Source organism: Typha angustifolia, chromosome 13, assembly GCF_048772165.1.
Source record: "Typha angustifolia cultivar Huaian chromosome 13, ASM4877216v1, whole genome shotgun sequence".
NCBI classification, from domain to species: domain Eukaryota; kingdom Viridiplantae; phylum Streptophyta; class Magnoliopsida; order Poales; family Typhaceae; genus Typha; species Typha angustifolia.
The window spans coordinates 4,201,989-4,225,308 of NC_133251.1; the positions used below are offsets into that span (position 1 = coordinate 4,201,989).

General features: G+C 36.3%; 5 protein-coding genes across 6 annotated transcripts; 3 read left to right on the forward strand and 2 right to left on the reverse strand.

Annotated features, from left to right (window-relative positions):
• The first annotated feature begins 241 nt into the window (after positions 1-241).
• LOC140773592 (methionine--tRNA ligase, chloroplastic/mitochondrial) lies at positions 242-8,417 on the forward strand. Of its 2 annotated transcripts, XM_073116227.1 has the most exons (13): positions 242-677; positions 1,175-1,318; positions 1,429-1,578; positions 1,694-1,861; positions 2,305-2,429; positions 2,842-2,935; positions 3,466-3,564; positions 4,662-4,842; positions 4,960-5,075; positions 5,850-6,005; positions 7,418-7,546; positions 7,906-8,078; positions 8,182-8,417. In XM_073116227.1, exons 1-12 carry the CDS (start codon positions 366-368, stop codon positions 8,068-8,070), a joined length of 1,839 nt encoding a protein of 612 aa, XP_072972328.1. In that variant the 5' UTR covers positions 242-365; the 3' UTR covers positions 8,071-8,078; positions 8,182-8,417. The 2 variants fall into 2 exon arrangements, with proteins under 2 accessions (XP_072972328.1, XP_072972327.1); XM_073116226.1 differs by having other exon boundaries at positions 7,906-8,417.
• Positions 8,418-8,851: 434 nt separating this feature from the next.
• Positions 8,852-9,871, reverse strand: LOC140773593 (uncharacterized). Its single transcript, XM_073116228.1, has one exon. The coding sequence runs from the start codon at positions 9,836-9,838 to the stop codon at positions 9,425-9,427; it is 414 nt and encodes a 137-aa protein (XP_072972329.1). The 5' UTR covers positions 9,839-9,871; the 3' UTR covers positions 8,852-9,424.
• A 2,899-nt stretch (positions 9,872-12,770) lies between these two features.
• Positions 12,771-15,223, forward strand: LOC140773959 (uncharacterized protein At5g01610). Its single transcript, XM_073116756.1, has 3 exons — positions 12,771-12,943; positions 13,215-13,269; positions 14,674-15,223. Exons 1-3 carry the CDS (start codon positions 12,857-12,859, stop codon positions 15,051-15,053), a joined length of 522 nt encoding a protein of 173 aa, XP_072972857.1. The 5' UTR covers positions 12,771-12,856; the 3' UTR covers positions 15,054-15,223.
• Positions 15,224-17,150: 1,927 nt separating this feature from the next.
• Positions 17,151-20,432, forward strand: LOC140773977 (cell division topological specificity factor homolog, chloroplastic). The gene is made up of 2 exons (XM_073116779.1): positions 17,151-17,377; positions 19,743-20,432. The coding sequence occupies exons 1-2, from the start codon at positions 17,291-17,293 to the stop codon at positions 20,337-20,339; spliced, it is 684 nt and encodes a 227-aa protein (XP_072972880.1). The 5' UTR covers positions 17,151-17,290; the 3' UTR covers positions 20,340-20,432.
• A 266-nt stretch (positions 20,433-20,698) lies between these two features.
• On the reverse strand, positions 20,699-22,199 carry LOC140775155 (probable glucan endo-1,3-beta-glucosidase BG4). The gene is made up of 3 exons (XM_073118422.1): positions 22,142-22,199; positions 21,569-21,870; positions 20,699-21,458 (listed from the first exon to the last, which is right to left on the reverse strand). The coding sequence occupies exons 1-3, from the start codon at positions 22,197-22,199 to the stop codon at positions 20,778-20,780; spliced, it is 1,041 nt and encodes a 346-aa protein (XP_072974523.1). The 3' UTR covers positions 20,699-20,777.
• Between the last annotated feature and the right edge of the window lie 1,121 nt (positions 22,200-23,320).

The window sequence follows — 23,320 nt, forward strand, 5'->3', positions numbered from 1 at the left end:
TATCTTATCAATTTATATTTAATATTTTCTCTGATTTATTCTATTATTTTTATAATAATATTCTCTTTACTTTATTGTTTTGAAAAAAATAAGAAAAGAAAGAGAAGAAAAAAAAACTCAAGAGAGAGAAAATAATTTATTTATTTTTTCTCAACAAGTGTCAGAAATAAATAGAATTATGGAAGGTAAAAAATATTATATTAATTATATATATTTTCCCCTTTGTCGGAGGAAAATAAGCGATGTGCGTGTGGTTTTGCTCACGAGGAGCCCGATCTCTTCTATCCAAACTAGCATAGAGAAGAAAAGGAGGAGTTTTTAGGATAAACCACCACAACCAAGACAACTCGACCCTCGTCTCACCAATGGCCACTCGGGCCCTGCTCTCTTCTCCTGCCAGTCTCTACGCCGTCACTCCCTTCTCCTCCATCGCCTCCTCTCGATCGCAACTCATCGCTGCATCTCCTTACTTCTTCCTCCGCCGCACCTCGTTGCCACTCATCTCTTCTTCCCCGATTCGCTGCTTTGGCCATCTCCGGATTGATGCAGAGGAGGTCAAAGAATCCGTCAAGGAGGAGCCTTTCGTGCTCACGACCCCTCTTTACTATGTCAATGCGCCGCCCCACATGGGCAGCGCGTATACCACCATCGCCGCCGATGCCATTGCTCGGTTTCAGGTCCGTTTTGTTAGTCCCTTTCCCTGTTCTTGCTTAGTTTGCAATCCGATTTTGGTAGATTTGAGTGGAAATGTATAAGAATCTAGGTTTTTCTCGTTTGTATACCCCTCTAAATTTGTATTTTGCGTGTATAGCCTTAAAGAACCTTGCTTTTCTTGCCTTTTAATTTGTCTGCCCCTCCCTCAAAATCCTTTCTTTTTCCCTGAATGCTCGGTAGGTTTCTTTTGATATTTTGGGCGTATGTCACCATCAGTCATTCATGCCAGTCCTGAGACGATATTACATAAAGATAGTCATGTATAGCATGGTTCCTAGATTACCTATAACAATCAGGCTCATATGGTGTAAATTATCTGATTATATATATATATATTATCTGATTATTACAGAACACTGACATCCTGAGTTCAATTATATGACAAATCTTATCTCGCAAAAATAAATGATATGTAATCCGAGAATCATTTAAAAACTACTTTGATGCCTTTTTGTTCCAGAGGCTGTTAGGGAAGAAGGTTATATTTATCACAGGAACAGATGAGCATGGAGAGAAAATCGCTGCAGCTGCAGAGGCTAGTGGTAGCAGCCCAAGAGAACACTGTGATATAATTTCAAATGCTTACCGGTTGCTCTGGGCTGACGTATGTTTGTGTACCTTTCCTTTTGATTTGACTCTCAGTACAAGTTAGTTGTTGGACTGGCTAAATCACTGTTTTATTATTGTCTTCATCTATTGCATTTCCAATCGCAGCTAGGTATAGCATATGACAAGTTTATCCGAACTACTGATTCTAGGCATGAGGCTGTTGTTAAAGAATTCTATTCTAGAGTGCTAAACAATGGTGACATATACAAGGCTGATTATGAGGGGCTTTACTGTGTAAACTGTGAAGAGTACAAGGTAGTTTTGCCTATTACTGGTACTATAGCTCATCATATTGTGTATAGTTATATTTATTTATTACTGATACTTGCAGCCACATCTTAGAATCACCATTTTGGGTGCATATTTGCAGGATGAAAAAGAACTGCTTGAAAATAACTGTTGTCCCATGCATTTAAAGCCTTGTCTTCTAAGGAAGGAAGATAACTACTTTTTTGCTTTATCGAAGTATCAAAAGAATTTAGAAGAACTGTTGACAAGCAATCCAGATTTTGTGAAGCCTTCATTTCGGTTGAATGAGGTGAGACTTTTAGTTCCTTTAATGTTGCAAATTCTTTAGTTTTTAATTTATGTCTTCAACATTGTCTTATACTGTGTTTCTTGAACTAGAAAGGTTTGTCTTCTGTGTCATGAGGATTTGTTGAATTTTGGCATTTGATATGCTCTCTTTTTTCTTTTTTGTGTATCTTTGGAAGAAAGGCTTCTTTTGTATCTTAACTGGCTCTGGCGCTGCAAACATTAACCACTAAGAAAAAGGTGACACTTTCTGCTTCAGAAACTAAAATGTTTCTATTGTACAAGGTTGTTGAAGGATATGAAGAATTTCCGCTGGACTTTTTTTGCTTGTTTCTGCATATGTATCCTGAAATCATTCAGAGAACTGTTGTGCATTGTCATGCATTTTGATCCTTCAGAGTTAGCTCCTTTCTTTCATAGTGGACTTTCTGATGGAGAATTTTATAGGTGCAAAGCTGGATTAAGAGTGGACTAAGAGATTTTTCTATATCACGATCATCTGTGGAATGGGGTATACCAGTGCCTAATGACAGCAAACAAACTATATATGTATGGTTTGATGCTTTATTGGGGTATGATACCCTATCTCTATCTTTTTCTTGAAAATTCTAGTTAGCACTAGTGCAAACAAGTTTTGTTCAGATTGGATGTGAATGTTATAATCTCTGATATCATCTGTATAGAGCAACCTAGGTAACTATATGATTTGACTTCGTACTTTCCAAGATGCATCGGCTTAATTTAGATGCATTATACTTTGATAAATGTTTGTGCCATTTCTTTCTTGTACCCCTATTCTGGTTGAGATGATATCTATGGGGGCCTTTTTGTCCCCAGGAGCTGAAGCCCCTGATAAGCTAGAATAGATCTGTTCAAGATTCAATATATATTGCTTTACTTGATTTATATCTTTTGGCATCCCCTCCTTTCGTCCTCAAGGTAGGACTCCATTGAACCTGATTTTTATTTCTTCCCTTCATGTAGATATATTTCAGCATTATTAGATGATGGAGAGCATCCAGATTTACGACAAGCTATTAGTTTTGGATGGCCTGCATCATTACACTTGATAGGAAAGGTGCGTATCTTGATCCTTTGGTAGGAAAGGTGCGTAAAAAATGTTTTTTTGCCCCTAATAAATATTAGCTATTGCTACTGCTACCGCACTTATTTGTATTAGTCTATGACATGTCATGGCATGATTGACATACTTCTATTTTGTATCAGATATTCTGCTCATGTATACTTATGCAACTGTTGATGCATCTCATTTTCTCTCTGCTATTAATCCTATTAGAAAGGTTCAGAAGAACTAAAAGTAACTTTTTTCTATAGCAGGCACAGCTTGTTATTTGGTTTGTCCTTCCTAGCATATCTTCATACTTAAATGGTTAGATATGATGTGTCAACTGTCAAGTATCCACCATTTAGGTATAATTTTCACCAAATAGCTCAGGATGGACATCACCAAATCTGAAAAGCTAACTTCTTGCAGAATATTGGATTTCGAAGCATGTTGTTTCAACAAGATCCATATGATCAAGAAAATTGATTAAGATGTCATTAAAATGGGGGGTTTCTCTTATCTTTCCTTGTTCTATTCTGTAGGATATCTTGCGGTTTCATGCAGTTTATTGGCCGGCAATGTTAATGTCAGCTGGTCTACGCCTTCCAAACGTGGTATTTGGTCATGGATTCTTGACAAAGGTAATTCATGCTGCAACAATATGGCTTCTTCACACATCTTGTCGCCTTTTTCGAAGATCTTTTTATTCCAAAGGAGCATGAGTCATATGTTATATTATTATTACTGTTAAAGTGAAAGAAGGCAAAGAATATAGCTCTATCAGTCAATATAATGGTCAGATAAGCTCACTCCTACTGGCAGAAGAAAATGTACTTTGCATCATCTCTTTTGTCTCTATTCTCATCATAACTGTGTTGGACATAAACAGTGCAACAGCTTTGAGTAAATATTCCATGCTATTTGGTACGAATGGATGACTGATGAAAGCAGATAGACAATTTTATGGCACACTACACATTCAACATATAAATATCCATTGGATGATTCTTGAATTTATAGGATAGATTCACAGAACCAATGAGTAGAATAATAACTGATATAATATAGGTGTGTTATCTGGATAAACTTGTCTTATTAATTGTAATGAATGATCTTGGGATTTGTAATAAAGTAATATGGCATTATGTTCCATGGAAATAGATTTAGGTAGTTAGGTATTTATACTTTAAACAATAAATGCACTTAATTTTGCAGATATAAAAATAGTTTCTTCGTCATGCGGGGAAAGGATTTTCCTAGATAAAAGGACTCTGTTGGGTTTGTAAGCATCTGCTTCTAGTGAACAGGGTGAAAGTTCATCTGTATATTGGAGAAGTAGCAATATGTTATTAGTGTAGCTGGACAATTTGTTTTGAAGATTTGCCAAGGATTAACTATTAAGAATTAACAACAGAGAAGCTACTAAAAGAAAGTATTGTTAGAACAAAGTGTGTCGTTTACACCCTTATACGGATCAACTCTTAACCAAACAAAACCCCCCAAAAGCACTTGGTAAGCGAGCAAACCTCAAAGCTATTTTCTATATGATACTTTTTGTCCTTTCATGTCCCATGTCTAGACTTTGCTTGCAAGTTTTTTCAATTTAGAAATTATGTCATTCAGCATATTACTCTTAGCTCATAATACAGATTCTTAGGAGTACTGTGAACCATGATGATTTTTCTCATATATTTATTTTCATTTCATGCAGCATTGGTTTTTATGTTGAAAATTTTAGGATGGTTTGAAGATGGGAAAATCATTGGGAAACACACTTGAACCGAAAGATCTGGTGCTGAGATTTGGGGCTGATGCTGTTAGATACTTCTTTTTGCGGGAAGTAGAATTCGGGAATGATGGTGACTACTCAGAGGACCGATTCATCAATATAGTCAATGCACATCTTGCCAACACAATTGGTGTGTATACTAAATTCTTCTCATTTGTTCATTGATGTTACTTCTACAGTACTCAGATGCATATAGAATATATACTTTTGTAAGCTGAGAATGAGAAGACTGTATTTATACATTCAGGAAACCTTCTCAACCGAACTCTTGGGCTTCTAAAGAAAAATTGCCAGTCCACGCTGGCTTTTGATTCTCTTACGGCAGCAGAAGATAATTCATTCAGAGATGCTGTGGAAAAATTGGTAAGAATTAAGAAGTAACCGTGCATTCTTGGACATCCATGCAAAACAAAGTCAGAGGGAAGTTTTAAATTGGATGCATGAACGTTCTATGTCGTTTTGAAAGTTTTTTGTGTAGTGTTCTAAGATGCAGAATTTGATATATATATTTTTTTCTATGTCATATTATCGGGGTAACAGATCTACAAGTTGGTGGGTGTTATAGTTATGCAGTTGGATGTGGAGTTCAGACATTTGGATGGTCTTCTATACTTCAGGGATTGGAGAGATAGAAAACAGCATCTCCATAAAAAGGCTAACTGTTGCAAATGAGAGAAAAGTGAAAGAATTATTTGTTGTGACTTCTGGCCAGTTACTGCTTTGTATTTTCCTCTTATACAGTAGCAATAACATAGGTTTTGTAGGGAATAAAACGTTCTTCGATTAAAATGTTACTAAATAGCTAGTGATAACTTTATAGGTAATAGCTAGTATTTGCTATTGCTAGTCATTGTTACTACCCAAAAAACATACTGCTATTTACAGCAGTAATATCCAGTTCTTCTATTTTCCTTTTTTGTGAGAAGAATTTGGGCATCATGTATACCAGATTTACATTTTCCTGTCGCTTTCTGTTTTTGTTAAACAAAATTATCTATCAAGAAGAATAGAAGTGCACGTGCATGTTAATATGTTGATGCTTTTCTGCTGGTGTTATTCTTGAGTTCTATTTGCATGTTGGCCTGGATTGAATTAATATGTTTGGCAGTTTCTCTTACTAGAAATCTTCTTGTGTAGGTGGAGAGGGCAAGGTTCCACTATGAAAACCTTTCTTTATCATCAGCTTGTGAAGCTGTGTTAGAGATTGGGAATGCCGGTAACTTGTACATGGATGAGCATGCTCCATGGTCTCGTTTCAAGCAAGGGGGTGTTAGTGCTGAAATGGCTGCAAAGGTAATTACTGAGCTTGATTTTCCCTATTTTAGGTCTTTTAACATTTTGTACTTCTTTCTTTCCCATAACTTTGTTCTTGCAAACTATTTGTCTTCTGAATACCTGAAAAAGTAAAGATTTGAAGAAAGCAAAGAAAAGTTGAACTTCGATTTATATTGGAATCTAGGTTGTCTGCTCTATACTGGTATATATTATTCTCATAATACTTAAAGCATAGAATCTCTTTGTGGTATCAGTACTTGAGGAGAAAACAGCCATACAAGGTCTTTGTCACAAGGTTCCAAAAATCGGTATCGGGATCGGGATCGGCCGTCCGAAAAAACGATACGTATCGGCTGTATCGGCCGTATCGGCCGTATCGGCTGCCTGTATCGGATCGGATTATTTTAATTAAATAAAATTCTAAATATTATTAAAAATGTTAGAAAAATTTCTAAAAATTTAGAAAAAATTTCTAAAAATTTAGAAAAAATTATAAGAAAATAAGAAATAATAATTACTCACATATAAAGCCTAAAAAGTAAAAATATCTTTTTCTCCTTCTCTTCTTTTCTATTCATTCTCTCCCACATTCTTTTTTTTATCTTTTTCTCTCTTTCTTTCTCACATTTTTTTTTTAATCTTTCCCTCTCCCACACTCTCTCCCATTTTTTCTCTCTCATGCCCCATTTTTTTTAATCTTTCCTCTCTCTCTCACTCTCTCTCTTGCTCTTTCCCTCTCTCTCTCCTTTTCTCTCCCTTCCTCTCTCTCCCTCACTCTCTCTCTCCCTCTCTCTACTGCTGCTGACAACAGCAGCTGTCAGCAGACAGCTGTCTGCTGCCTGCTGCAGCCATCTGCAGCAGGCAGCTGTTTGCTGCAGCAGCCACCTGCAGCAGGCCAGGCCGAAGGCCTGGATCGGGATCGGCTATAGCCGATCCCGATCCGTTTCGGCCGATCCCACTCGGGATCGGCCAAAACTCAAATCCTTGCTTTGTCAGTGCCTGACAAAAAATGTTGCTACAAATCAGGCAAATAAAAAATTGATCAAATTTGTGTAACAATCGGTTTTGCATATGCATTTCTAAGTCTCTTTGAATGTAACCTCACTCAGGATAATATAGAATTGGTGCAGCTGATGATTATTCTGCCTATGCAGTCTTGGTTTTCTCATGTTAGAACGTAGAACAAAATAATGCATCTCAACTTTCTGACTGAAAGCATAGTTTGTGACCAGTGTTATTTTGACTTTTGATTTTGGAATTTAGAGCTGTCATGTAAGCATTTGCTTTACATATTCCTGGCAACTTTTGCTCTGTGCCTCCATATGTTGATTTTGACAAAATTGCTGTGTACATTATTATTGCCAAGATTACTGGGTTTGCGGGCACTTTGTCAATAATTGCTCATCATTTCAACTTACCTTTATATGCAGGATCTTGTGATTATACTGGAGGCAATGAGGATCATTGCGATTGCTTTATCTCCGATCACTCCGAGCTTATGTTCAAGGATTTATATGCAGCTTGGGTTCTCTGAAGAACAATTTAAAGCACTTTCCTGGGTACATTCTTTCAACTGTAAATGTGTGCTGTTTAATAACTACTGTAGGAAGCCCTCTTCAAGAAAAAAAATGTTAACCACACACACACACACACCAACAATGAGTGAGTGAACGATTGTTCCACGTACCATTTTGTGTGCATAAAAAGAAAACAAACAAATAGATGGAGATTAAATCAAAGCAATCAATATTAATCTTCTTTGACAAAATGTTTTCTTCTTGTGCAACCTACTATCACATTAGAATAGTTTTATATATTTGGCACTTAAATCAGTCTTGAATCTCAAGCTTGTACGATTAGGTATTTTATTCTAAATCATTGTAGAATTAGTTTACTATCATCTTTCTTTTTGTTGCAGAATGATACAAAGTGGGGAGGGCTGAGAGAAGGTCAGACAATGGCAGATCCTCTGCCGATTTTTGCAAGGATCGAAAGTAAGCAGGAAGGTGGAGATGAAGTAATCCACAAAGCAGTGAAGGTCAAGAAGAAGACTTCTCGCAATCAAGGCTTAGTAGAAGCATAATTATGAAAGTAAGCAATGCCTCCGCAGCCGATATGTTGTTGCCATTCAGATACCCAGTTACCATGGCCAAATATGATCATTAATCCAATGAAAAATACTTCAAAATTTCAGCGTGGCTATCGGGAAGCTAAGCCAGCTGCCAACTGGTTAGGCAATTATAATTGACAGCATAAAATTATTCTGTGGGACAGGTCAGGCCTTCCTGATTTCATGTTCAATCTGAAGAATGTCTTAGATGATTTTTGTACTTTTTAGGATTATGTGTATAATTGAATACAAAGGCCAAACAGATTTAGGCAACTGATGCTTCCTTTCAATAAAAAAAGAAAGAAAATTTTGATGTTCCATGATTCTAGTGTATTTCTATGCCACGTACAGTCTTGTCTAACGGCAAATTCGTTGAACGAGTTTCTTCTTTTTCGTCGGTAAATATTTCTTTCCAAACTTACTTCAGAGCATGAGTTTCTGGATTTGTACAATACTTCCAGCATATTTGTTCCTCTTGCTCTGTGCTTTCATGTAATCTAGTACCTCATTATACAATCATAGGGCTGTGCAAAGTTGAAACTTAAATGGGAGGTGGAACTTGCCTTGATACACTTGGATCATATCTACTACAGATTCACTGAAAGTTGTCAAAAGAATCCATCTCTGTACCTTCAATATCAAAGAAAGAATGAAGAGCTATGAGTAGATAAGATCATAAGTAGTTTAATTTACAGTTTCTTTGTCACAACCATTTCTTTCAAAATCTGGAAGACCAGCAGTAATACCCCTATGAACAACAATATCCTCCTCATATGCAATACCATATTATTGGCTACTTGTCCATCATTAGACCAACAATTATCCTTATTTGCAATGCCATCTATGACCCATCTATCTACTTGGAATCTTGGATGCCTTTCCACAGTGTACATTTCTCAGCCTTAACTAAGAAGTAAGAACAAACAACTCCTCAAAATGCGAAGCTCTAAAATACCCAACAATACCTCAATGCCAGAGGAAAGATGTTCTTAAATGATTCATGAATTGTATATATTATTTTTCAATTTTCACAAAAACTCGCCATCTTTTCTCATTGGATCTGGCTTCCTTCCAAAGAGGATCTACGTACAAGGAAAGAAAAAAGGTCAATGGAGAAGACATCGACATCGGCAAAAAGAAGCGAGTCTCTTCTTCGAAAGGTGCCACCTTTTTATTGAAATGATTCTAGGGAGAGAGAGAGAGAGAGAGAGAGAGAGAGAGAGCTATTAATTAAGCCTACAATTTCCTCCAATTATTCCACTCCTCCACATAAATTGATCGACCAAAACCCTACGGCCAAGATCCCAATCTTTTCCAACGAGGAGGGTCACAGAGGGGCCTCTTTCGCCAGCGGCTGCGGCGGCGGCGGCGACGCCGGGAGACGGGACGAGAAGCACCGGCTCCGGAGCTCCTCCTCGCCTCCGGCGTCCTCGTCGAAGTTGAGGGCGTAGCTGAGGGGATCGTACCTGAAGTCGCCGGAGTGGCGGCGGCGGTGTCGTGCCCCGCCGGCGCATGCGCCGGCGAAGAGGCTCCGGGAGCTCTCCCCCTGCTTCGGCAGCTCCTGCGCCCTGGAGCGGAGCCACATGGACGGGGACCGGATCAGGGACGGTGTCTCCGGAAGAGTCCGGTAACCGCCGACGTCACCTTCGGCGGAGGACCGGAAGCAGGCGGTGAGGTAATGGTGGTGCCGGTGCTTCGCCTTATTGGAGGATGAAGGTGACGACATATTATGGTACTCCATCCTCTCTCTCTCTCTCTCTCTCTCTGTTTATAATATTATTACAAAGATCTCTTTTTATAGTTCCAAAATCTAATCTAATATTTGTATAGTTTTTTTAATTATTAGTTCAATTTTATTTTTCTTTTTCTTTTTTAATTTCAACATTAAAACTAGAAGAAATTATAATTCAATTATTTGGTAGGATGGGAACAGACCAATAATAGTGAATAGTTGAGGTCGGATTTAGAAGTTTCTAATTTGGCTCTCGCTGAGAGGTTGACCTTCTACCTAACTATTGTTACCTTGCATCGTTCGGGTCCGATCGGGTTTAACTCTAAACCCGATTAGTTTCGGTAGGCTCGACCTCAACCCATTTATACTTCCTAGCGAACAATCGGGTTAATGGTATTATTACCCTCTAATGAAATTTAAGAGTACATTATGAGTTAAAATACGATTTCATTAATGATGTTGGGTTAGGTTGGGTCAGATTATTAGAGTTGTGGACTGGGTCTCATAATTTTACGACTAAAATTCTTTTGACTTAAGTAAGGAATTGCACCAAATGTGTTTGTTGTGATTGAATTTAAGTTGTTATACTACACATTTTGGTAAGGAGGATGAGCCCAGGAGTCTGAGATAAGAATTTAAAATTATTTTACTCCATTATTACATGGACTCTAAATTTATCATAAATATAAATATTAAATAGGAACTAAAAATTAGCCGTAAACTTTTAAATTAATCTGAACAGTATAAACATTATATATATATATATTACTGACTATAAATATTTGCATAGATGACTATTATAGCATAATAGTTAAGTCTTGCCGACGCAGATATCATTCCTAACTATTGATGTTAAGATTTATATTTAGTGGATTTTCTACTATAGCGTTATGTATGATTTAAATCTATTATGATTTATTTTTTGAAAGGATCTTTTTAACCTATAAAAAGGGGAGATAATTACAATTTACTCTCTATAGTTTTATTTTTATTGCTTATCATTTTTATGATTATATTTAAATTGATATTTGACCAAATTGTAGATCAATTGAAGATCCTCGTTCAAATCAGATTTGTGAATGACTTAATAACACATCTAAAATAAATAGCGATCATATTTTAAAGAACAAAGATATGGTAAAAAAAATATACATTCATTAAAAATATTTATCATATTTTTTATAGTATTAATTTAGATAGAAAATATATCCAATTATCCACAACTTTATCTCCAACAAGAATCTTTAAATTAGAATATTAATTTAATCAAATATATTAAAAAAATAAGAATTATATTCTAATTTAAATTATAAGAAAATTAAATGACACAAATAAAATCACAAAGGAGGGAATAAATTTAGGCCTAAGAACGTTCTTGGGAGGTAAAACAGATCCACCGTCGGTTGAGCTGTCACCCCCTCTCGGTGCATAGCTGGCTCGAGTCATATAATTGTCTCTCTAATCCTTAGTCTCACCGAGGGTGACTGTTTGAAAACTCTCACCTTCCCAACTTAATAAAAATAACTGAGCCTATGACTTCTTACCTGGCTAGGGGTGTAATTTAGCCAAGCTCTATCAAGCTTACAATTTGCTCGAGCTTTGATCAATAGATAATTTCGAACCTTAATCAGTTCGAATCAAATTTCGAGTTTGATCAAATTTGATTTAGACTTAAATTAAATTTAAAATAAGACCTAATTAAAAAAAGATAAACTAATGAAAATATCCATATATTTAGAATAAATATATAAGATTAAAATTTAAAACCAAACCCTATAAGATCAGAATATATAATAATTCTATATTAATTATATTATATATATTGTAATTATTTTAAGTCTTATCGAACTAATTAATGATTAATTTTAATTTAAAATTATTTTTGAGTCTATTTTGAAGATCAAATTCGAATCAATTTATTCTCGAGCCAACTTTATTTTTTAACGGCCCAAATAATGGATGTATTATTGTGGGCGAAGCAAAGGGAGTGAAGCCTTCTCATCATCTTCTAACTCGTCCCTACCATGTGTTAATTTGCTTCTCTTGTGAAGCATCCCTACTTGGATGGAAGGAACCAAGTTGTCCTCCTCATTGGAACAATGAGGGGATTACTATAATCTCAATGTAATTAGTTTAATTCAACATCTTATACTTCTTTCTTCTTTTATTCTCTTTATTTATTCCAGACAAGCTCAAATCTAGATCCAATCCTTGCATTTCACTTTTAATATCTGCACCAACTCTATCTGAATATTGTAAGCAATCTAATATTCTCTCTTTTTTTTTAAAGGTAAAATAAAGTTTACATGGAAATTGTGTTACTCTCTCCATATTGCATCACTATGTATCACTATGTTTCTGTTAATAAATATATATTTTAAGATAAAATTTTGGGTAATTTATTGATTAAAAAATACTTATTATTTAATAGAATAAAATTTAGAGGATAAAATAATTTTCTTCTAGAACATGGATTTTTTTACATAATTGTTAATGGATTTGTTTTTCTTTTAAAACATCATACATAATTACAGCCGAAATTATTAATACTCTTTCAAAATTAAGATTATGTTACTCAAATCTAATTAATTAGAAATAAAACTGTGCTTATATTAAAATTATTTTAACATTGTATAAAATTATTTAACATAATAAAATATTATCCACTTTTTACAGTACATGAATCATAATAAATGCAAAAAGTGGGGTGTTAAATGGAACTTTTTAACTCTGTTTATTTATTAAATCATATAACAAATTGCATTTGAGTGACCCATCACCTTCCTCTAATAATAATAATAATAATAATTTATTAACTTATATAAACTAATTTTCAAAATTACTGGAAGCAGCTAGTTGGTACTTTAGGCGCTGCAGCTGATCCTGCAGTCTCGAGTATCTCACAGTTTCTTTTTGAGGTCTGTGCCTCTTTTATACTCTCTCCCTTCTGTGACTGTGAGACCTCTGTTCTTAGAGAAACTCTTCTTGGTCTCGTAGGAGAAGAAAGGGAAGCGGAGAAGGGTTACAATGGAGAAAGCGCTGACGAAAGTCGGGAGCTTTTGGATATCCAAGAAAGCCAAGGAGGAGATCTCCTCGATCGGAGAAGACATCTCTGTGAGTTTATGAGAAGAGGGAAAAAGATGTCGTCTTTTTTTTTTTTCCCTTCTCATCCTTGACGATTTCTTCGTTTCGGCTTCGACCCTCTCCGTTTTTCGCACTTTTCTCTGCTAGTTTCATCAGTGCTGATGCTTTTCTTTTTGAATCTCTTCGTTATTTGGTGAACTTTTGCAAGTTTACGAGATGCATGAGATGAACGATATCTTGTTTCTTTGAATCAAGAATGTGGTAATGTTTTTTTTTTTTTTTTCTCCTTTTGATTTGGCAGCGTTTCTCAAACACCGTGGAAGAGAAGGCGAAATGGATCTTTGAGAAATTAAAAGGTACGAATCAAGATCCAAATAGGATTTAGCCATTCTATTCATATATTAACAGGATCACTGTTAAATGTGGGGGATCTTGGTATAATCTGTCAAATTTAAAAGGAAAGAGGAAATAGAAAAATCGATTGTGATGCTTATTCTCTACGAATAGTGGTTGCTTTGTCAAAATCAAGGGGGAAAAAATGTTTGTGTTGCTAATGATACAGTGCTACCTTTGGCTATGCGTGGAAAGGAAGCACAATTGGATGTCGAGGATAGGATAAGTAATATTTTGTGGACACGATACTAGTTCTCTTGTCACATTATTATTTTTCTTGGTTTGGACCACAAAAGTGCACCCGCTTCCATATGATTTCATTTTAGAGAGACTTATTTATACCTTATACTTCAAATTTTAAACTCTCTATATATGGATGAAGGCAATGTTTGTTTTGCCTCTTTGCCTTCTCATAGTGATTGGCAACTCAGTTCCTTTGGCTACAAATATGTTAATGTCCGTGCAAATATTAAGATATTGCTCTGAAACTGACACCAAAGTCTGATGTTATCTTTTGTAGATCATTATGAAGTAGTACTTTGGTGTCATTGAATTATGAGCTATATATGATGAATTGTACTTCCGACAAAATATCCATGCATGTATTCTGTTTGGAATATATAGTATATATGAAAGAGCTTTTCTGGGAAAGAGGTACCAATATTGATTCTTCGCTCATTTCTGCCTGTTTCTGTAGATCGAAACCACAAAGATATATAATTATAGTAAGCTTAAGACTTGCATATTCTGACACATCTTTTGCTACATATTCTTGATGCTTTTGTATGATATTGATTTCTTGATTAATATCTTTGGTCAAAATTTTGCCACATGATTGCGGAAATACTATATAGGTGAATAATCTTCAAAGAAAAGCTATTGAGAAATGGTCCTTATTGTGGATATGTTTATCGAGGGGATACTATATAGCTGATGCAAATGAGAACACTCTGAAAGCTTTTCTAACGCTGAAATGGTAACTCGCATATTGAAATGATAACTCATGTTTATTGTGGATATGTTTGCGATGAAACATGTTCAAGAAATTAGGCACTGAATGAAGGACGGCAGTGAAGAGTGCATAAAATCGATGAAGTTGAAGACAATGGTTATGCTTTAAGAATGTTATAATCTGTAAATACTACAACACATTTTCCACCTTTACTTGCTTAGATGTGAACTCTGCCTTCTCATATAAAGTATTCCTCAATTGTTCTTTTACATTTAATATTTAGTGATTCACTGTATTCTTTCATTTAATGTTTTAAACCCATACAATTATGTATTCACATGTTAATATCCAAACCTACTTCAGTGAGAGCAAAATTTGGCAGACAAGATGAGCCAATGCATTCATTTTTCACCAGGTAAACCGCAGAAGTCCTTGCCAGATCTCCTTCGCGAGTATAATCTACCACCAGGCCTCTTCCCTAGGAACATCATATGCTATGAATTTGATGAATCAAAGTCAAAGTTGGTTGTTCACTTGCCATCAACATGTGAGGTTAGTTTCAAAGATTCTTCCATAATAAGATACGCAGTTCGTGTGAAGGGGATCTTGTCAAGGGGTAAGCTATCTGGGATCGAAGGGATGAAGACGAAAGTCTTAATGTGGGTCAAGGTTACTCATGTAAGTGTTGAAAGCTACAAGTCCGACAAGGTGTGCTTCACAGCTGGTGTGAAAAAATTGAGACAAAAAGAAGCTTATGAGATACCTCGTGATTCAGTCACAGTAGAAGAGTTTTAAGGTGATAGATTTACTTGTTATTCTTGTTACTGTTGCGAGTCCTCATTGTCTTTATTTCATTTTAGAAACTGCCCTTCTACATCATGAGATGATTGTGTACATGGAAACATCTGTCCTCCTGGACCTTTATATCTTTAAAAGCAAATGTTTCGACAATGTATGCGGTCTTACATCTCTCTGTCTCTTTCTTTAAAGCACACATATTTGGTACATACATTATCTAATAGACATGTATGAATGCAGTTGATTAGTGGAGTTCTAACTTTGTAACCTTAGACCAGGGTCTAGGAAATGGGAAATGCCTATGCTTCTATGGCACTGAATAGTAAATGGCGAAGGTGTTTGTGGTTTGCTACTGCAAATATCCATGTATTACTTTTATCTAAATTATGGATATGCAAGTTTGGATGATTTTGCATGGAAATATAAATAGTTGCTTTGCTTTAATAGAGCAGTTTTGGCTTGAAGAACTCTAGGCCTTTCACCAATGTTGAGTATCAGAACTTTAGTCAAGCTTTTATCTTGGAAATCATTTGAGATGCTTGTCTTGGGGGGAATCGAATTCTTAACTTTTTAGTAGAGAATCAAATATCTCAACCATCACTTATAGTTACTTTATGCTTTATTTATTTTATTTTACTTTCGTTCTTGATTTGCCCATCATCTGTTAGCAACCACTATGATTTGTTGGTTACCACAAGGTTACTAACTCAGGTAAAAGCTTCAGCTCTTAGGTAGTGAAATAATAGAAACATGTGGCACATAGCTTGTGATATAGAAGTCGATTAACAAACCTTTATAACAAGATTTAAACTCAAGATTGCCTTAAAGTCTAGCCCATAGCCACCATGTTAAGTTACTAACATGATTGGAGATAAGTATAGATCAAAATGTATAATAAAATGACTCTAATATTTTCAGTTAAAATTGGTCTTATCTGATCCGAAATTGACCTCAATACTAGCATCTAACTCAAACAACCTTAATAACAATTTTTTAAAAATATATTTTAAATTCTAAGATGGATTTGACTTTAATCTAACTTGTACCTAATTTAATATCAATCTCATTGCTTAAATGTTACTAGATTTTGTGTGATACATTCAAAACAAAAAAAAAGAAGATAAAAAACTATTTATCAAAAGAAGTCCGAAACTGAAACAATAAAGCTAGAACTGAAACTGATCCAACCGAAATCAAAACTTCGAACTGTAGTCCTAAAGTATGATTAGCAATTTTTCCAAAAGTATTTGTAGTATCCGTGAGAACTTTTGACTCCAAAAGTTTTACATGTATGTCTTTTAACAGGAAAATTTATTTAAGTTTTCATTCTTTGTCAGTTATTACCTCATTTTTTTTAAAATAAAAATTTGAAAATAATGTATCAATTTATAGGTGAAGAATTACTTATCTAATAATATTTAACATATTCATCTCTCAACTAGATGGTGGCCTTAATTAACTTGCTTGAGTACTTGTTATAATATCTGTGTTAATTGTTGTTCAGTCTGTCCTACAGCTAAGTGTGGGACTTGCTTTTAGGGCTCTTGTTTTATTTTCTTTTATTATCTTTTGCATTAAGTTATAATCGGTATACTGAAATGAATGATATAATCAGTCTACGGACTTTCTTTCGAAAAGAAAAAGATGTAGAAATATCTTCCGTTTAAATACCTAAAATATTGTTTGTTTGGGCCAAATTTTATTAGAAAAATGGAGCATATTCATCTCTAATCCACATCAATTTTGATGGGATACAAAAGTTTTAACTATAATGACCCAATTAGAACAAAAGCACAATCAATTTATTGGAAGAATTATCTTGCCGGATTATGTTCGTATTCGAAGAATTGATCATAATTTATTATAAATGGACGGTTTAGGTCAAATATGAAATCAAGACTAGTCAATCCGACACGAATTAATGGAACTCAACTAGAACTAGTATTTGATATTTTGATGGGTCCATTCCGGGGAAGAAACAACCGACATCAACAATGGTGGATAAATCCAAACTTTATATATATATATATATAGTTATATACATTACTTGTGATTGACTAGTAGACGGAAGCACAAGACGAGCCGACCCGGATCGAACTCGCTCCCTCGTAGGGGCTAGAGAAGACTCGCACAATTGTAGGACCTTTTTTGTTTAATTTTATTTTAATACCCGACCAGGCAAAGAGGAAATCGACAAAGAGAGAAGAAACCCTACAAGGAGAAGAGGAGAGGAAATGGCGATTTCAGGCGATTTGAATGTCTTTGGGGCGCTGGCTTCTCACCCCCCGCATCCGTCGCGGAGTAGCCTTCTTGCATCCAAGGTCAGCTCTCTCTCTCTCTCTCTCTAATCCTCTTGGTGGTCTCGTCCTTTGGCTTGTTGGATTCTTGTCGCTGGGGTGCGTAAGGTTAGTAGGAGCAGAAAGTTGGCATCTTGGTTCTCGATTTGTTCGATTTTCTGGGTTATTCTTCGAATGTAGGTCACATTGTATGCAGACATTTGAAACTAGACGATGGAATCGGGCTGTACTAGTTGTGGACGAATGGAATCTACATTTTTTGAACAAAAAAAAAAAAAAAGCTTCTTTGTTTTCTAAATGAATTATTTGGTTCAATACTAGGTCGGATTCAGGGTATTATGGGAAATAACCCTGTCTCTGATCGCTTAATTTTCTGGCGAAGTTTCAGGCGGAAGGAGTAACTTATTGTTCTTCGCGTTTAAAAGTTTCTCTGATTAGTGCCCTACGAGTAAGATATGTTTGTGTATATAAACTAGCCATTATCATTAGTTAGACAGAGAAGATAAATTTTGTTGTGGATGAGGCAATCTGCTTATTTGTTTGCATGGACTAGGAGCTTATTGCTAATCTCGCGCAGGGTTTTAGACTACTGCTAGCAAATCCTGTCTGAAATCCATTTGTCTCTTTTATGCATTTTACGATTTTTATCAATTCACATTTTAGTCTACTACACTATAACCAAATATAAGTTGAGGGAAAAAGATCTAGATGTAACTCTATGCAGACATCTCTGGTTAGTCATACCCTATGTGATAAAATGTCCTTGATATAAAGACAACTTATTTTGCGATCTCTATCTTTGTAAACTGGACAACTTTGCCTTCTTGGGCCCTTTCCCATAGACTCCTTTTTATTGTATGCATCTAAATGAAACTTTTGATTTGTTACACATTATGGAACATGTTGAGGTAATTGAGTATCACTTAAATATGCAGTTAAAATCTGAGGGATATGGCATGAATTATTCATGGAAGTTATGACCTTAACTATCATTTGGCACTACTTTCTTACTAAGGTGATAAATGGCTTGGAAGAGTTGACTAATTGGAAATCACTTTCTATCTTCACTTGTAGCCTATGAAGCACAGATACTTTGTTTGCCTCTCTGTATTAGTATTCGATACATATTGGATACTGATACGACCCGATACGTATTGGATACTGCTAGAGGAGTATCCGAACTAAAAAAATTAATTTTAATTTTTCGATATAGTGAGATATGATTTCGATACATTTCTTAATCATCCCATCCTTTTTATTTTTTCTTTTTGTGCTAAAAGATGATATAAAACATGTACTTTATATGTATATGCGATTATCTAATCCTTCGTGATACTTCAAGGATTTGTTTATTTGATAATAAATTAAGCATATAACTTGAAAGCCATTTAAAAATTCAAATTAATTGTAGATTAATAGTTGAATTATATCTCAATGTTTTACTAACATTTTAAGTTTCATATAAGTTTTTGTTACAATGTTATTCTAAAGTTTCAGGCATATAGATACTAAATTTGTAGCTTTCTTTCCTTTTATCTTATTATTTCTGGAATAATTATTTTTTACTATATGTTATATTAGTTGACAACAAATTAAAAAATCGATTATTTTTTTATTGGTGTATCCATAACATATCCTTATCCTATTTTTAAGAATTTATTCTTGTATCCCATATTCGTAGCCTTACTTCACAGCTTGTAGCAATTAAGCTTTCAAATCACTAACTCAAGCACGTTGTTGAATGTGGAGATACTTGTGTAGAACAAGTCAATCTGATTATTCAAATAAAGGGATTGAAATGACTTATTAACAGATTAACGTCTTTGCTGAATGGCACATGCGTCACATGTCTATTGTAAAACTAATCCAAAGTCCAAACCCTGACTGTTGCTTTTTAGGGCTAGATCATTGCCATTAATAATATGGTAGAATATGAAGGGTTATGAAATGTAGTGAAGTCTAGATATGGAATAAGTCATTTGTGGACATGCATGTACTTCTGCTGAAGTTTTCACCTTAACCCTGTTACCGGGTCTTGCATCTGTCATTATTATATTATGTTAGAAAATTTTAAATCATATGGTTCACTAAATAGTAATATAAATATCATTTGTATCCATCATGCAGTTTTGATGGTAGGTATAATTGAGACCTTGATAATATGTCATACAAAATTTGTGCTACAATAGAATTTCTCTTGTAATTTTACTAGTGATAGCAACTTTCTCCTGTAAAATTTCAGAATCATTAGGTTGTCATATATATCATTTGTTAGTTCTGTATATTTTCTCCATATTGATCTTCTATTATCGCATTCAGTACTCCATAGTTATTTATATCTGTTGCAAATCTGATTCAACTGCTCTGCTGTCACTTCTTTTGTCTGCAGATACAGTTTGGTAATTTTCGTAATGGAGTTTCCAATGATCTTAAGTACACGCCTAGATGGCTATGCATTGAACATCAAGGTTCTGCACGCAACTGTACTAGAGGCTTTGGGCTTGCTAGGAACACACTTTCTTCCTCTACTATAAATCAAGATGCTGAAGGTTTTCTCCATAATGCGGTCAACATGAGCTTCATTGACCGGTTGAGCTTGGCATGGAGGATATTATTCCCAACAACAGCTGTGAAAAGGAATTCTAATGCGAGAATTGCAAAGCAAAGGCTTAAGATGATCTTGTTCTCTGATAGGTGTGCAGTAAGTGACGAAGCAAAGCAGAAGATTGTGACAAACATTGTTGAAACTCTATCTGAGTTTGTCGAAATAGACTCACAGGATAAAGTTCAATTAAGTGTCTCAACAGATGCTGACCTGGGTACAGTGTACTCGGTGACAGTTCCTGTCCGCCGTGTGAAGCCTGGATATCAAGAATCTGAAGAGGATTACAGGGGAAAAGTAATGGGCATCGAGTATAAGGACACGGGAGAAGCGTCGGGTAGTGTTGATGTCACATTTGATTTCTTTGTACCCAATGACAAATAGTAATACAGCTACTTCACAGTTGATGTAAATGGCTTGTGGGCATATTGAATGCTGATGTTTAAGATTAAATGCAAATTTTTGAGTGTTCTTCTATGTCAAGTACTCTTCATGTTCCTCCTTGTACATACATGCATGTGATGTCAGTTTCTCTCCTTTTTTTTTTCCAATGTTGCCGGATGGCTTACTTTACATGAAGCACAATTTATATGGCTCCACTTTCTAAGCTCACAACTGATGATTTGTTTAAGTTTGTGTGTCGCGTGGATTCTCTCAATCTTTGATTGAGCATACATTTTAGTGCATCTTGTAACACACTTGGGAGATATATTGTTGCATTCATTACGCTTCTTTACATTCTGAGAACTTTGTTATTTTCTTATCAAGTAATGTTGTCATTTGTTTATTCTTTGTACTCCAAAGCATTTGATCAGGAACTCATTAGCACTTGCATTGGCAGAAAGGAGTCGGATAAACAGCATGCAAGTCTGGATAGAAGAGACCAAAGTTCTGCTCCACACCAGGCGGCTTCAGATTCTCATTGAACAAGGCGAACGCCATCACGCCGCGCATCCCCTTCGAGTTCTTCGGGGTCTTGTTGTCCACCACGATGTGCTGGTAAAGGTTCGTCATGTAGGTCTGCGCCAGCTGTGGCGTCGTGAAGTTTCCATTGCCGGCCGATGGCCATCCGGACTCCCCTACCGCCAGGTAGATATCCTGTCCGTTGATCTTCTCCATAGCCCACATGAAGCTGTCGTATATCGCGTCGAACAGGTTGAAGTAGGCCAAATCGCCGTCGTGGAAGACGGGCTCCGTGGCCTGGAACAACGCGTAGTCCAGGCGGACGTTGGCCGGATCGGCGGCATAGGCAAAGTAAGGGTAGACATGGATGTAGATCATATTGTAATACATATCGAGCTCCTTGAGGAGGTTGACATAGTCAGTCATGACGCCAATCGCCTCGGGGGAGAAGGTCGCCTGAGACGGAGGGTACGTGTTGACCAAGGAGCCGGAGGACAGCGCCGTGGTTAAGATCATATCGGGAAAGGTTGCTTCCCGGAAGGCAGTATAGAGGTTCCTCGTCGCACCAACAAGGTACTGAGCATTCTCACCAGGGACTACCTGCTTTCGAGGGAAATTCGAACTTAAAACGGTCACGTAGACAAAAAATTCTCTTTACTTCTTTTGAGAAAATTAAGTAAGAGAGTTCATATGAAAATAGACAGGCTGACCTCATTACCGACGACGATATTTTCGATATTGAGCCTCCGATAAGGGGTATAAAACTTGGCGACCCAGTTACGTGCTTCATCGAGGCTGGAGGCGAGGATGGAGAGGTGCTCGTTCGGCACGCCTACCGAGACCATCCGGTCCGACTGCCGCAGGAGAGTATCCAGGACATTAAGGTTAGGGTTATACAGCCTGAACTTGTAGATGCCGCATCTTTCCAAGAGGGAGATCACATCACTTGAGAGTGGAAGGTTGTCACCAAGTGTTCCATAGCACACACCCACACTCGTCGGAGGAGTAGATGCTGCAACGAGTCAGACCATGAAACAAAAAACTTATTATTGACTGCGATAATAATTTTTTTTTAATACGAAAAAAATTAAGTATGAGGAAATGTATTTTTTTTATATAAGCCGTTTTCTGATTCAATGATTTATATGAAAAAATATATATAATATTGTATTTATATTTTAAGATAAATTAAACACATGATTTTAAAAAATAAAATCATCATGGAGGATCTGATATGAGAGATAGATAAGATAAAGTGCAAACAAAATTGAGTCGAGACTTACCGGCGAAGATCGCATGATGTGCTAGGACGCATGCAAGAAGAAGAACAGAGTAGCTCATTGTAAAATCCTGTCCGATTTACTTCACTTTTCTTGAGCCAAGAAGAAGAAGAAGAAGGGGAAGCTGTGATGTGGTTGAATATACATCTTAGCCAATTTTTATTGGTGTAAAGTGAAGAAGATTCCTTGACATCGATTACACTTCCATTTTGGGGCATTCGGTGACATTATTACTTGATATGGTTCACTTCGATGCTCATCCAATATGGCCATGAGGATGTATGTGATCGTGGCAATTAGAGGGAAACTTTGTGCGTGCCTTAAATAGGACAGGAAATTCTTCCTGAGACTCGTCGTCTTTATTAATGCAGTGATATAGTAGAGGTAAGAAAAGTTGACCGGATTGATAACCTGACGTGGTAATACGGCTGATTTGAATTTAGTTTTTGAAAAAATATAGACACGGGTATGTATCTATACGTTAGATAATAATTTCAATCCTTTATTTATATAAATATACGGAATAAATATCAAAGAATAAAGATGAAAAAATTACAAAGATTTGGGGAAATAAAGACTGTCAGCCCTAGAGAGTTTGGGACGGATGACACACAACCCTTAGTTGCTGCCCAGTTAGCCACTAAATTGCCTTCTCTAGACACGTGAACGAACCTAATCTCGTCACACCTCTCAGCCAAGTGTAGGCACTCCAGGGCCATATTCTTAATGCGCAAGGGTACTGGACTGTCTTCTTCAAGACCTTGATTACCTCCAAACAGTCAGATTCAAAGACTATCATGCAATCGCTCACAACAAGCCTGAGGCTTAGTCGAATCGCCCAGATTTCAGCGAACAACGCCGACACGCTTGGGCATGGTTCCCTAGCCGCCTGAACCAGCTCACCTTTAGCATCTCTTGTGATCGCTACAGCTCCCCCTTGGCAAAAACCCGCGTTAGTGTTAACTTTGAGCCATCCCTACTTTGGTGGCTGCCACCTTACCTTGTTCCTCTTGTTTGTGGGGGCACCAAACCTTGGGCCTCTACCCATACTCCTTAGCTAGCGACACAGCCTGGTGCACCACCGCTGGGGGATTCTCCGCTCGGCTACCAAAGACTGCAGCGTTCCTTTTCTTCCAGACTACGCAGAGGGTGGTAAAGATCACTTCCTTGGTCTCCAGGCTT

Bases quoted from the DNA above. Each gene is read 5' to 3' on its own strand.
- LOC140773592 (XM_073116226.1), top strand. From the start codon at position 366: ATGGCCACTCGGGCCCTGCTCTCTTCTCCTGCCAGTCTCTACGCCGTC. The intron at 678-1,174 runs GTCCGTTTTGTT...TTTTTGTTCCAG, and splicing joins ATGCCATTGCTCGGTTTCAG to AGGCTGTTAGGGAAGAAGGT. The intron at 5,076-5,849 runs GTAAGAATTAAG...CTTCTTGTGTAG, and splicing joins GAGATGCTGTGGAAAAATTG to GTGGAGAGGGCAAGGTTCCA.
- LOC140773593 (XM_073116228.1), bottom strand. From the start codon at position 9,838: ATGGAGTACCATAATATGTCGTCACCTTCATCCTCCAATAAGGCGAAG.
- LOC140773959 (XM_073116756.1), top strand. From the start codon at position 12,857: ATGGAGAAAGCGCTGACGAAAGTCGGGAGCTTTTGGATATCCAAGAAA. The intron at 12,944-13,214 runs GTGAGTTTATGA...TTGATTTGGCAG, and splicing joins CGATCGGAGAAGACATCTCT to CGTTTCTCAAACACCGTGGA. The intron at 13,270-14,673 runs GTACGAATCAAG...ATTTTTCACCAG, and splicing joins GATCTTTGAGAAATTAAAAG to GTAAACCGCAGAAGTCCTTG.
- LOC140773977 (XM_073116779.1), top strand. From the start codon at position 17,291: ATGGCGATTTCAGGCGATTTGAATGTCTTTGGGGCGCTGGCTTCTCAC. The intron at 17,378-19,742 runs GTCAGCTCTCTC...TTTTGTCTGCAG, and splicing joins GTAGCCTTCTTGCATCCAAG to ATACAGTTTGGTAATTTTCG.
- LOC140775155 (XM_073118422.1), bottom strand. From the start codon at position 22,199: ATGAGCTACTCTGTTCTTCTTCTTGCATGCGTCCTAGCACATCATGCG. The intron at 21,871-22,141 runs GTAAGTCTCGAC...GACTCGTTGCAG, and splicing joins ACATCATGCGATCTTCGCCG to CATCTACTCCTCCGACGAGT. The intron at 21,459-21,568 runs GTCAGCCTGTCT...CCTCGAAAGCAG, and splicing joins ATATCGTCGTCGGTAATGAG to GTAGTCCCTGGTGAGAATGC.